The sequence below is a fragment of the Tursiops truncatus genome, chromosome 8 (genome assembly GCF_011762595.2).
Source record: "Tursiops truncatus isolate mTurTru1 chromosome 8, mTurTru1.mat.Y, whole genome shotgun sequence".
Lineage (NCBI taxonomy): Eukaryota > Metazoa > Chordata > Mammalia > Artiodactyla > Delphinidae > Tursiops > Tursiops truncatus.
Genome location: NC_047041.1, coordinates 42,682,004 through 42,695,960, shown reverse-complemented (window position 1 = coordinate 42,695,960; position 13,957 = coordinate 42,682,004). Strand labels below are relative to the sequence as shown.

General features: G+C 34.9%; 1 protein-coding gene across 5 annotated transcripts in view; it reads right to left on the bottom strand.

Annotated features, from left to right (window-relative positions):
• Positions 1–13,957, bottom strand: part of CHORDC1 (cysteine and histidine rich domain containing 1) — a 42,944-nt gene that overhangs the window by 22,018 nt on the left and 6,969 nt on the right. For all 5 annotated transcript variants that reach the window (XR_012333372.1, XR_004527848.2, XR_012333373.1 and 2 more), the window contains 7 exons: positions 11,724–11,881; positions 9,618–9,721; positions 8,418–8,476; positions 4,065–4,135; positions 2,737–2,842; positions 936–1,055; positions 130–192 (listed from right to left, as the gene is read on the bottom strand). Coding sequence is in view for 2 of the 5 variants with exons in the window: in XM_004320355.4 (XP_004320403.1) it covers positions 130–192; positions 936–1,055; positions 2,737–2,842; positions 4,065–4,135; positions 8,418–8,476; positions 9,618–9,721; positions 11,724–11,881 (681 nt within the window). In the remaining 3 variants the exon portion in view is untranslated. The remainder of the gene's footprint in view (positions 1–129; positions 193–935; positions 1,056–2,736; positions 2,843–4,064; positions 4,136–8,417; positions 8,477–9,617; positions 9,722–11,723; positions 11,882–13,957) is intronic.

The window sequence follows — 13,957 nt, the reverse complement described above, 5'->3', positions numbered from 1 at the left end:
ACTTTTTGGTAAGAAATAATGGTAAGTTATATATACACTTTGCATCAATGCTTACTAAAGTACTGTCTTTTATTATACAATGGTATTTTAAGTATTAAGAAAAAATTCTGCTGGATTCATAATACTTACACCCCATAATTTCACATTTTGATGAAATTCCTTCTCTCCTTCAAATACAATGTGCACATTTAACTGAAAAAGAAAAAGTTGATTAATTGATCAAAACCAAAGTAAAGACTTATGATATAAAACACTGATTATAAAAATAAGAAGATACTGATAAAAAATCATTTAAGCTATTTTAAGGAATTACCAATATTGTACTTTTTTTAATTTGGAAAAACCATTAACCATTTTTAAACCATTAAAAGACCAATACTGTACTTTTTTTATTTGAAAAAACCATTAATTACCAATACTATACTTTTTTAATTTGAAAAAACCAAGAAAAATTAACTTGGAGTTTCATATTGAGAATTAAGTTCCATTATTATTTGATATTCTAAGCTACTACAGTATCTCCATGCTTCAGAAATAACTACTATGCAGAAACCTTCACTTAAAGTAGTTTCTGTGAAAGTAATTTCAAACTAATTTTCAAATGGGGAAAATTAAAAGATCTTAAAAACAGCTCAAACAAGATCAATATTTTATAACACATTAACATTAATAATAATGTATAATTTTTACTCAAAGATATTTAGTGGGGCTTCCCTGGTGGCGCAGTGGTTGAGAGTCCGCCTGCCAACGCAGGGGACACGGGTTCGTGCCCCGGTCCGGGAAGATCCCACATGCCGCGGAGCAGCTGGGCCCATGAGCCATGGCCACTGAGCCTGCGCTCCGCAGCGGGAGAGGCCACAGCAGTGAGAGGCCCGTGTACCGCAAAAAAACAAAACAAAACAAAACAAAAAAAGAAAGATATTTAGCGTACTTACCAATGTACTATTTGCTACTACTTGACTAAGTTCCGGAAGTGAATTTTTAGCATATACTGAAATGGTGACTTCACCCCCAGTCTGATGCCAGTCATGTCTACATGGAACAACCTTTTTCCCCTGTAATGTAAGAGAAACTTTATGAATTTACAAAGTGCCACATAATTAACCTCTTAAAAAGAGTAATTTGACCCATCTAAATTGAGAACAAAAATACCACACAAAACTGAGCCCTTAATGCTTTTAAGCACAAACAACTTCTAAAGCTCCCATCAAGAAGTTAAACCAATAAAATAAAATACAAACAATCTTATAGTTTTATGATTTGAGAACACACTTTCGAAGACTGAAGTGAAAAACACATTTGCTTAGCAGGATAAACCAGACAACATCTTAACGTCATGCATAAGAACTTTCCATTTATTTTCTACAAACTGAAATTTGGGAAAAATAATTGATTAGTTATAACTATCTGTTGTTGTTATTGAATACTTTCCTCTCATAATAACATGCAAAAAAGGGTGAGAATTTGTGGAAGTAATCTTTTGATTACTATTATGAAAATATTATTACCTATGAGTGATACACTGCTATAACAATAACTATCTGAAAGACAAATTATGATTTGTTCTATAACTGAGGGTAATTTAATGCAGGAAACTGCGAGACACTACTGTTTTAAAAAGTAGTATTTATATATTCGTACAATTACACTAACTGAATTTAAATTACTTATATGACTTACATTTTTTTGCCCTTAGCCACCTGGCTTAGACACTCAATACTCGATAACTACATGCATTAAAAAATAACAAAAAATGTGTTTCATCAAGGATCATACTATGAAAACTTTTGTGCATAAAACATTTTATTTTTTCAAACCAAAACTTTCAAACTTTTGAACCTTGGAGAAAATACAGGGAGATTTCACTTTTTACTAATAAAACATTCCTAGAAGTTTTGTGGCAGATAAATTATTATAACTTAATGGATACATTTATAATACCTAAACCCATGTGTTATTAAAAAGCAGAAACTATAAAATATGCAAATGTAGGCTAAATGAATTCCTAAAGTAATTTGAACATAAAGACACACATACTGAAAAGGTTCATTGTCTTGAGGTTATTAGTGCCAATACAGCACATAAAACTAATTTAAGATACATTAATAATAGCCAACAAACGTTTATTTAGCAAATAATTGCTTGCCTTCTTACAATTTAATGGGATTTTGGGGGATTATTTACACAGACACAAGTCTTTTTAAAATACTGTTAGGGAAGTAGGTACTGATGCTTTCTCTTCTCTTTTGATAAATTTCCTGGTAGCAAGCAGAGGCTTTCAAAACAATCCCAATAAAACAAGTGTGCAATCCTTCTCTTCGGCCACTAAGAGTATTTGTACATCTGTATATGGTTGAATGATGTTAAGTGGCCAAAAGAGAATCAGAAGTCTAAATGATTAATAACATCAAATGACCAGAAAAGTGATTTTTAAAAAACAAAAACTGGGAACAAGGTATGGAATTACAGAAAAACATGCTTCAGTTTAGGCTAGCTTAACTATTTCACAAAAACCTACATATTTGCATCAACATACGTAATGGCTATTTTGATCAAAGAGCAGTGCTTTGAGAGAGCTTGACTCAGATTAACTTCAGTTTTTAGGCTCATCAAACTTTACTGTGTGACGGAGAGAAAAACTTGTTTTTTTAAATCTAAAGACAGAATGATCTCAAATCTCTTCAAAATGACTCAGATAAATACACTCCAATAAGCTATTTTTAAAATGCTACTTACAGCATCCTTTTTAGTCCACGTGTGTTTCCCTGTTGTACAGCCCTCTTGGGCTAAGAATGTATTAAAATCAGAAGTTTTTCTTCTACAACAGCTCCAATATTTCATCCTGTAAATTATTATAGAAAAACTTCAGCAATAAAATCTCACAATCAAGTTCAGAAGTGTTAAGTGATAAGTGACTTAACCAAAAAAGAAATAAGTGTGTAACTTTAGTATCTTACAAGTGTCTAAATTACTAAACAATTTAAATCTGCCAGAAGACTATGAGAACCTACTGTATAGCACAGGGAACTCTACTCAATGCTCTGTGGTGACCTAAACAGGAAGGAAATCCAAAAAAGAGAGGATATATGTATACGTACGGCTGATTCACTTTGCTGTACAGTAGAAACTGGCACAATATTACAAAGCAACTACACAAAAGTTAAAAACAAAAAACAAAAAAACAAAACAACACCCCCCGCCCTTCCCCCCCCAAAAAACCTTAAAAAACTACCAGAAGACTAAAGTTAAAACCAGAATGCCATTTAGTATAGCAGTTTTGGAGTTCCTGAGTGAAGATGCTTAAAACCATCACAAAATCCAAAATCAGCTTTTCACTGATAGTTTACACTCCAGTTTCCTCATGAAGCTACCATGAAGTGGTATGACCAAAGATAGAATACGTTCGTATTTTAATAAACCAGCAAAGTGAGAACGTGCAAACAACCTAAAAATAACTGTTTACACAACCTATGATGGTCAAGCCCAAAGTAGGTGAAATCCACTATTATTTACTTGAGAAAAATCTAACACTGGAAGACAAAAATTACAGTAAAACTTTGGGTTTGAGTCCTGAAGAATATGGAAACAGAGTGGAAGATTTTAATACAGTACTGCGTTTCTATAAACTACAGCATAATATACTGAGAGGCTCTCAACTGAGAGCTGTGGGAAAGTATGGGTTTTCTCAGATGCCACAGTGTTGATGTCTTAGTGTCCCAGGGCCCAAAATTCCAAATGTCCTACAATGCACAGCACAGTCCTTCAAAGAAAAAAAAAAACAACCAAAAAACACCTGTTCAGCTCAAACAGAAAGTATCACACTGTAATAGAAGGGAATACAGAAAAAACATGAGGTTTGAATCACAACGGCCACTTCACTATAATTTTGTTTCAGTTTTCCCATGTGTAAAAAGAAGACAAAACCCACATTTCTAGGTTATTGTAAAAATTATATGACAATGTAAGTAAAATACCTAATATTGCTGCATGGCATTTAATGTTTGAAGGCATATTAACATTTCTAACATCTACCATAAAGTTTTAATTAGCCTGGTATAAGTTACCCTTCATGGAAAATAGGTACTCCAGAATGATATACACAGACTTCTTCTAGACTCTGTGGACCCTGGTATGTCTAAAAGAGAAAAAGAGACAAAAAATTAGTTTCACATCTCAGTGTTACATTTCACATGTATTTGCAAGTACTGGTGACCTCTATGAACTATGAAAATGCCCAAGAGATAACAATTACCTAGAACATTCATAAATTCACCTCAGGCCATTCCAATAAGGAATGAAAAATGATTCCTTTTTAGATATGCTTAAGTTTCAGTTCCCTGTGAAAAAGGCAAATATAAAAGTAGGCAAAAGGATGTATTCAGATACTTTCAGACTTTTGCATATGAGGACACACCCAAACACATTCAGGTATGTTCTATAAATTTACAGAACAATATTGAAACCAAGAGATTAGTACTCTCATCAGAAATACAGTTATAGGATGATTTATGTGCATAGTAAACTCTGTGTGAACATTATGAATTAAAATGGAAAATCTAATAAGCAATTCTGGAAGTCCCAGATGATGATTTCTTTTTCCTACGAAGCGTAAAATGAGCTGCAGACCTATATATATATCCAGGGTTTGTCTGGAAGATCCGGGCCCCATTGCTGCTGTAGATGAAGGCTCTACAGATGAATTCACAAAAAGTTATGTTAATAAAACATAGATGCAGCCAATAGTATATTTTCTGTCTATTTTGGTATTTACAGCAACCACCCTACAGTTAGAGAAAATAGAATTCTGTACATTTACTTTTTGTAAATTCAAATTACGGGGTGTGTGTACCTCCTGAAGATATTCCATAGGCACACAAAACTCAGTATGTTAGATTCTGAACTTACACCACTACTGCCCCCCAAACCTCCTACTCTTCTTCCCATCTTATTTGATGGCACCATATCCACTCAGTCTCTCAAAGCAAAAATTCTGTAAGTTCTCTTCAGTTTCTCTTTACCCTCTACCCACATGTAGTCTATCACAAAATCCTGTCAATCTGACTTAAAAATATCTATCAGTTTAATTTGCTAAACTTCCTCATGATCACTAGCAGATTTTAGGCAATGAAACTATGCTAAAAGATTCTAATTAATTTCTCTGCCTTCAATTTCTGGACTCTACTACCTAATTAAAACACGTATCACTCTCTTGTTTAAAGTCCTTTAATTACATCTACCTCACACCATATACAATAATCAGTTCCAGCTCGTTTGCACATTTAAATGTGCCTCTATATATGAGAAAATACTCATGGCCCTAAAATAAACAGATATCTTAAATAGGATATAGAAAGCCCTAGTCATAAACGAAAAGATGAACAAGTTGAATTTCATTAAAATTGAAGAGACTCTGTTTATCAAAAGCCATTAAAGCCATTAGGACAGTGAAAAGGTATATAGCCTCTCGGACAAAGGACCTGTAGCTAAAACATATAAAGAATTCCTAAAATCATTAAGAAAATGTCAATTTAATAGAAAAACAGATAAAAAAGATTTTGGACATGTCACAAAACAGGATATCCAAATGGCCATAAACATACAAAAAGGCAGTCAACATCATTATCAGGAAAGTGCAAACTAAAACCACAATGGGTGGCTTCCCTGGTGGCGCAGTGGTTGAGAGTCCGCCTGCCGATGCAGGGGACACGGGTTCGTGCCCCAGTCCGGGAAGATCCCACATGCCGCGGAGCGGCTGGGTCCGTGAGCCATGGCCGCTGGGCCTGCGCGTCCAGAGCCTGTGCTCCGCAATGGGAGAGGCCACAACAGTGAGAGGCCCGCGTACCGCAAAAACAAAAAACAAAAAAACCACAATGGGAACATTCCACATCCACCAGAATGGCTAAAATATAAAAGACTGATATTACAAAGTGTTACCAAGGTGTAGAACAAAAGGAACCAGCCTAATATATTGCTGGTAAGAGCGTAAATACAACCACTTTGTAAAACTATCTGCGAGTATGTTAAAGCTAAACATACATACACACACACACACACACACACACACACACACACACACACATACACACACACATACACACACTCTGAATCAGCAACACCATTTCTAGTCATATACTTAAAAGAAATGTGTACATGTATCCTAAAAGTCATGCACAAAAATGTTCACAGTAACATTAATCAAAAAACTTTATAGGACAGTAGAAAGGATAAATTGATTGGTACATTCAAACAATGGCATGTTTTAAAGCAATGAAAATGAACAAATTACAGCTACATGAAACCAAGATAACCAACATTTTATTAAGCAAAGGAGGACAGACACGAGTACCTGTTCCATGATTCTATTTACAGTAAGTTCAGAAGTAGGCAAAACTAATCTATGTTGATAGAAAAAAGTGGTTACCTTTGGGAGAGGAAATAATGAATGAGAGGAAGCATAAGGAAGGCTCTGCTTTGTGAAAATCCCTTATGCTTATATAGAATTAACATATTTATATATATTTAATGTTATATTTCAATGAAAAAACTTAAAAAAAAATTTCTTCAATGGCCAGCATGACCTAAAGTAAGGTTTTGAGCAGTATAAAAGCCTTTCAGGATCTAGACCCTACTTATCTCTTTTAATCTCAACTTTACATCAGCAAATTTTGTACCATTGTTATTGACTATTTTTTGTTTTCTGTATATTACTGCTATCACCTCTGCTTGGGATATCCTTTCCCTTTTTGTCCATTTATAGAACTGCCATTCACTTCTCAAAGTTCATCTAGGATACCTTTGCTCTGATCTTCCTCCATTACCCTACCACTTGCACGATATCTCCCTCACCCCAAGAATTAATCATTCTCTTTTATCTACTACTTCTACCTTATACACATGTGAATGCATTCATATTTCCATCTCTAAATGAGCAAGGTGACGTCAAATTTAACATGAAGGAAGACTGCAAACCTGCCCCCAACCCTAACTCCATTTTCTCCTTCTCAGTTAATGGTGCACAAATCACCTAGATCAGGGGTCCCCAATCCCCAGGACTCGGACTGGTAGCAGCCTGCGGCCTGTTAGGAACCGGGCCGCACAGCAGGAAGTGAGCGGAGCTTCATGTGCCGCTCCCCATCGCTCATGTTACTGCTTGAACCATCCCCCCTGCCTCCACTCCGGTCCGTGGAAAAACTGTCTTCCACGAAACCAGTCCCGGGTGCCAAAAAGGTTGGGAACCGCTGACCTAGATGCTTCACTTCCAGTTTATTAGCAAGTCCTGCTAATACTTCCAAATATCATCCATTCCACACGTGTTTGTCATGTGCCAGGCATTGTTCTAAGCACTCAAGACACAGCAAAGAGAAAACAAGTAACATTCTTTCCTTTTAAACCTTAGTTCAAAAGGGGAAGGGAAGGGAAAGTTTGATGGGATAGAGCATAAGCAAAATAAATATGTAAAACAAGTAGTGTGTAATAAGGTGGTAAGTGCTGTGGAGAAAAAAGGAGAGTATGGAATGTTGGAGGGTGTGTAATATTATATTGAGTAGGCAGAAAGAAGCCTCACTGAGATGCCTGAATACATCCTACATTTAACCATTTCTCAAAAACATATCCTAATGCCTGGTCTCCAGAGTAGCACCCTAGCTGGTTTTCCTTCCCGATTCCACTCCTGCCCCATTAAATTTGCCACTTATCAGCCAAAGACATCTTTTTCAAAGCCCCTCCTTAAACAGACAATGGCTTCCTATTACACTTAGAATAAAGCCCAAACCCCTCACTGTAGCTTATAAGGACGGACCTCCATAATCTTGCCTGCCTCTCATACTCCCTACTTTCGCACGCTTATCAAGCCCCCACTGACCTTTCTCATGATTTCTCGAGTAGCCAAGTTCTAATGCCTCTACACATACTACTCCCACATCTACTCCACGGTTTACATAACTCATCTGCTACATTCTTCAGAATTCTGATTTAGTGTCACCATATCAGAATGGACTTCCCTGACAAGTGCACTTAAATATTTTTACTCTATCTCCTTGTCTGCTTAATTTTCTTCAAGTCTACCTAAATTCACAGCATTTAAAAACTTGTTATCCTTCCCCCAAAATTAGAATATCAGCTCCATAAGAACAGACATTTTGCTTTATTTAATACTATATTCCCAGCCCCTAAAACAATGTCTGGCACATAGTAAGTGTTCAGTAAATGCTGACTGAATTAGAACTATTTATTCCCATGATCTATTAGACACGGTGCTCCTTAGAGACAGTCTCTTATCCATGTTAATAGCCCTGGTCCATGGAATAGTGCCCAACACATAAAAGACACCCAAATGTTTGTCTAATTAAGTCAATTACTCTCTTTTCTCAAAAGTAAAAATTTACTTCCATGACACAAACAAATTTTACAGTATATACCTTTGAACACCCTCCATTTTTACATGAGGTTCCAATCTTAATTTCATCACTGTCTTCTTCTACAACAAAGAAAAAAACCAAAATAGAAACATTAAAATAGAAGTTGACTGTAGTGCTATTCTTAAAAAGTAAACTATTCCATAACACAAGTATTTAATAAAATAATCTAAATATAAAAAAACCTGATTTTTAAAATGATTTTAGATAACTAAGTTTTCTGTGTGACCTTTCATGTAATACACTTAAAAGCTAATAAGAAACCAACTACCGTGAGTAAGTCTTGCCTATATCCCTAAACTGATATATGACATGACACATTTCTATTCTACAATGCAAGACTATATCCAATAACTTAACCTTACGTAAAAGAGAAATCATGAAAGGGTTTTTTACCCAGATACCAGGTGTAGGTCAGAGAATACTGAATATATTTTATATCACGCACAATGAAACATTTACAACTATCAAAAAATTTTAACTCACTGTTAAAAAGTAATGAGTAATAGAAGAAAAAATTTTTAATTAACAGGTTCTCATTTTTATTAAAGACAAAATGGAATAATCCACATATTCATTTTGTGGTTTTACCAGCATTCAGTAAACAAAAATCAAAAATAAGTTCTTTACTACAACGTACTCCTTTTTTTTTTAATTGGGGTATAATTGCTTTACAATATTGTGTTAGTTTCCGTTGTACAATGAAGAGAACCAGCTGTATGTATACATATATCCCCTCCCTCTTGGACCTCCCTCCCGCCCCCCTCAATCCTATCTATCTAGGTCACCACAGAGCACCAAGCTGACTCCCGACGCTATACAGCAGGGAGTGGACATGCTGTATAGCGTGTATACATGGCAGTGGACATATGTCAATCTCAATCTCCCAATTCATCCCCCATCTCCGCCTGAGTCTACACGTCCATTCCCTACGTCTGCGTCTCTATTCCCACCCTGCAAATAGGTTCATCTGTACCATTTTTCTAGATTCCAAATATATGCGTTAATATACGATATTTGTTTCTCTCTTTCTGACTTACTTCACTCTGTATGACAGTCTCTAGGTCCATCCACGTCTCTACAAATATGCTACAATGTACTACTTTTTCGCATTTACATACAGTAAACTACACTGCTCCTATCTCTTTTAGATAATTGGTTAATTGAACAGAAAAAATTACAAAATACAAAACAAAATCTTACCTTTCTTATTTTCTTCATTCCCCGATGATAGTTTAAGTTTATCAAGTGCTTGTTTTAGGGAGGCAGATATTTTTAATTCCAAATTTGTCATTGGTTCATCCGGGCTGGAGAATTTGGAAACTTTATTACCATTACTGATGTACCAAAATATTTCTTTGTACTAAAAATATACTTAAGGCTCTACTTACAATACACCAAATGCCTTGTCAATCAAGGTTTTCTCTTTAAAAAGTATTTTACGATAACTGCTATTAATACAGCTACATTTCTAAGTCTTAGCAGAAAAAGTTCTGATATTAAATATCAAATAATCATGCTATTGTCAACACATTAAATTATTAATCAGTAGGGCTAATGGGAAGGAAGTAAAGAGTAAGAATACAAATTTGTTAAGATGAGCAACTCCAAGGAAGGGACTGCGAAGTACCTTTACATTCCATGCCTAAGCAAAACACTGAGCATGTAATAGGCAATAAACAGGTACTAAGTGAATCCATATCCCTACTGGTAGAGATAGTTCACTTTATGTGGACACTAGTATATGCATCTATAAATTCAGATACGGTTATATCACAAGGCAGTTTTAGTAGGGTTAAAAAAACAGTAACAACAATGTCCCCTAACATTTCACAATGGTTTAGTGTTATATGTACAATCTGGTTAAGGCACTCAATATGTATTAAGAATATTAATAAATGTAACAATAAAACTGAAAATCCTAGGTTATTCATTCTACATCCTTAATGAAAAACCTACTGATATAGGAGGCACTAACAAAGTACACAAAAACCTATATCCTCTGTCTCTACAATACTATCTAATGAATTTACAATAAAATATTTAATTTCTCTCACTTTCTCTTAAGTGAAATTAGTAGCCCATAATTTTAAAAAAAATTAACTCATCCTGTCAATTATAGTAGACTCCACTATAATATTTAATAATGAGCCATGCCAAAATTCTTGGCTTTTTCTGACATTTTTTTTCCCCATTGGCAAATCAGCCTGTAAGGCATTTGATAAAATTTCTCATGGTATGAATAAGCTGGATATAGAATAAAATCATCCTAAGTAGTTTGGTTTAAAAGACAAAATAAACATGAGAAAGTCTCTTTGGGTTCTTATCTTGGTCGGGTATAATTCAAGATGCTATAAATTTATTTACATAAGATCAATAAAGCAAAAGCTGGGAAAATCATGAGTCCACAGTGTGAATAAAAATATCAACAAAGGCCATGTTTGAGGCCAAAAACCATCTGTTTTTTTAAGTCCTGTATTTTGGTTCTAAAACAATTCAATACTCAAGTGCAATATGAAGACGACCTGGTGTACCCAACATGCATGTGTGGGATTGTAAAATAGTCTCTAGTGGATCAGGAGGTGAGTATGAAGTACCTGTGTAATTCTACTGCAAAATGACCAAAAGCTATTTTAAAAGTACTTTAACAAATATGCCATGTAAATTGAATACATTAAAAATTGATCAGTAATGAGACTAACAGTTTTTAGGCAAACTGTTAAAAGATGAGTGACTAGGCTTGTTCTAAGTGGCAAAATATGGACAAATGAAAGAAACAGAATTTGACTCAATACAAGGAAAAGTTAAATACTGAGTTAGTAACATTAAAATGAATTGCTTTAAAATAGAAGTAAATTCTTCTTCAATAGAATTATTTGAAAGGAAATTAAATATTTTTCTATCAAGAATGTTCTAGAAATTATTTAAGAAACAGTGGTAGATTGGAAAGGAAAGCCTCTAAGTTCTTTTTCAACTCAAACTGATTCCCTGACAAGGCCGATTCTTTTACAGAACTCCACTATGCCACCGTGAAAAAGATACACACCAAGGCACAAGAAAGATGTGTGGCTCCCCCGCCCTTAGCATAACTGAGTACACAGTGAACAAATCTGTACTGCAGTCCTACCGTGTATATGCCCTCAAGGGAATAGAAGTGAAAGGCATTATCTAAGAGAAAACCAAATGGTTCAAAAGTGGGTGAACTACACAGTAGCTGCAAATGATATTACGCAAAATCAGAAGAGGAAATACCAGGAACAAATGCTATTATTCAAGTGCGACAAAAGTATACAACTGTATAAAGTATACCTTGGCCTTTTTATTGCTTCTATTGGTTTAGGGGCTTGAATGATATGCTCCTGAAATTTGGGTTTCAATTCAGATAGTTCTTTCTTCTCAGTAGTCTTGACTTCAGGTTTGACTGGCTCGGGTGGCTTCTCACTATTATGCCTTCCTTTCGTACAGCCCTGTTGGTGAGAGGTATTCATTCACTGAGAGTTAGCCTATCATCTACTTCACATGCCATGACAGAAATACTATTGTTCAATTCTTTATTAATAAATTCAAGGGCACGTTTTCTCCACTTTTAACACATTGACTTATTTTAAGAAACTAAAAATAGAACTCTAAACTTAATATATTTGTAAATGAGTTCTTACATGCGAATAATGCATTAAAAACAGGACTTTAGGGCTTCCCTGGTGGCGCAGTGGTTGAGAGTCCGCCTGCCGATGCAGGGGACACGGGTTCGTGCCCCGGTCTGGGAAGATCCCACATGCCGCGGAGCAGCTGGGTCCGTGAGCCATGGCTACTGGGCCTGCGCGTCCGGAGCCTGTGCTCCGCAACGGAAGAGGCTACAGCAGTGAGAGGCCCGCGTACCGCCAAACAACAACAACAACAACAACAACAAAACCCAGGCCTTTAAATTACACTTAATAAATATCTACTATACTTATTCTATAAAGGTGCAGCATAAACTTGTTTACAGAAAACAAATTCTGGAGATCTCACACAGAGAATTCTACAAGTTATTTATACAAAAGGGCCCCAATTTGAGTCTCAGTTCTCCTACTACCTGCCTATATAACCTCGAGCAAGTTAGTTAATCTTTTTTTTTTTTTGAAACCACCAGTTAAAACTTTATTTCTTTCTAAATCACAAAGAATAAGGCATAAACATTTTACAGAGAAATTAAGTTTAAATGTTTTACTTCTATTAAAAACAAGGGTAGTTGATTTCAACAGATCTCAAATTCCAAGAGTTCATATATAGAGAGAGACATACATGGCTCCAAAAACTTTATGACTTTATTATTTTAAAAATTATTTTTAATTACTAATTTTTTAATTGGAGTATAGTTGCTTTACAATACTGTATTAGTTTACACTGTACAGCAAAGTCAGCTATACATAGACATATAATCCCTCTTTTTTGGATTTCCTTCTCATTTAGGTCACCACAGAGCACTGAATAGAGTTCCCTGTGATATACATGTTCTCATTAGTTATCTATTTTATACATAGTATCAATAGTGTATATATGTCAATCCCAATCTCCCAATTCATCCCATCCCCCCTCTTTCCCCCTTGGTAACCATTCGTTTGTTCTCTATGTCTGTGTGTCTATTTCTGCTTTGTAAATAAAATCATCTATACCAATTTTTTGAGATTCCACATATATGCATTAATATATGATATTTGTTTTTCTTACTTCACTCTGTATGACAGTCTCTAAGTCTATCCATGTCTCTACAAATGACCCAATTTTGTTCCTTTTTATGGCTGAGTAATATTCCATTGTATATATGTACCACATCTTCTTTATCCATTCCTCTGTTGATGGACATTTAGGTTGCTTCCATGTCCTGGCTATTGTACATAGTGCTGCAAGGAACACTGGGGTACATGTGTCTTTTTGAATTATGGCTTTCTAAAGTCAGTTTCCTCATCAGTAAAATGGAGGCAATGGCATTCAGATCTTTTTTGAGAGGATTAAATAAAACAATAGAATACTTCCCATATCTGGCAGGTGGTAAACATTCAATAAATGCTAGCTACCTTTTCTATATTCCATTGAGTTATACATACATTTTAACATCCCTGAAATCATAAGGTAAATCGTACGTCATTTAATTAACAACTTTAGATTTCTTTCTTAAGGGTACACAAAATAACAATGCATCTCTATGGTATCTTAGATATGATAAAAATTTACTGTTCCTAACTGAAAATGCTTTAGATTGTTGCGTTCCTTCTTTTTGATGGTCTTTTAAGACTACTAACATCAAACAACAAGAACCTACTGTATAGCACAGAGAACTATAATATCTTGTAATAACCTATAATGGAAAAGAATCTGAAAAAGAATAGGTATATATATAACTGAGTCACTGCTGTACATCTGAAACTAACACAACATTGTAAATCAACTATACTTCAATAAAAATAAATAAATAAAAAGCTAGAGGAAAAATAATAAGCTGTAAGAAAAAATTCTAGGCTGTAATTTTGATGTATATAAAGGAACAAAGTACACTAGAAATA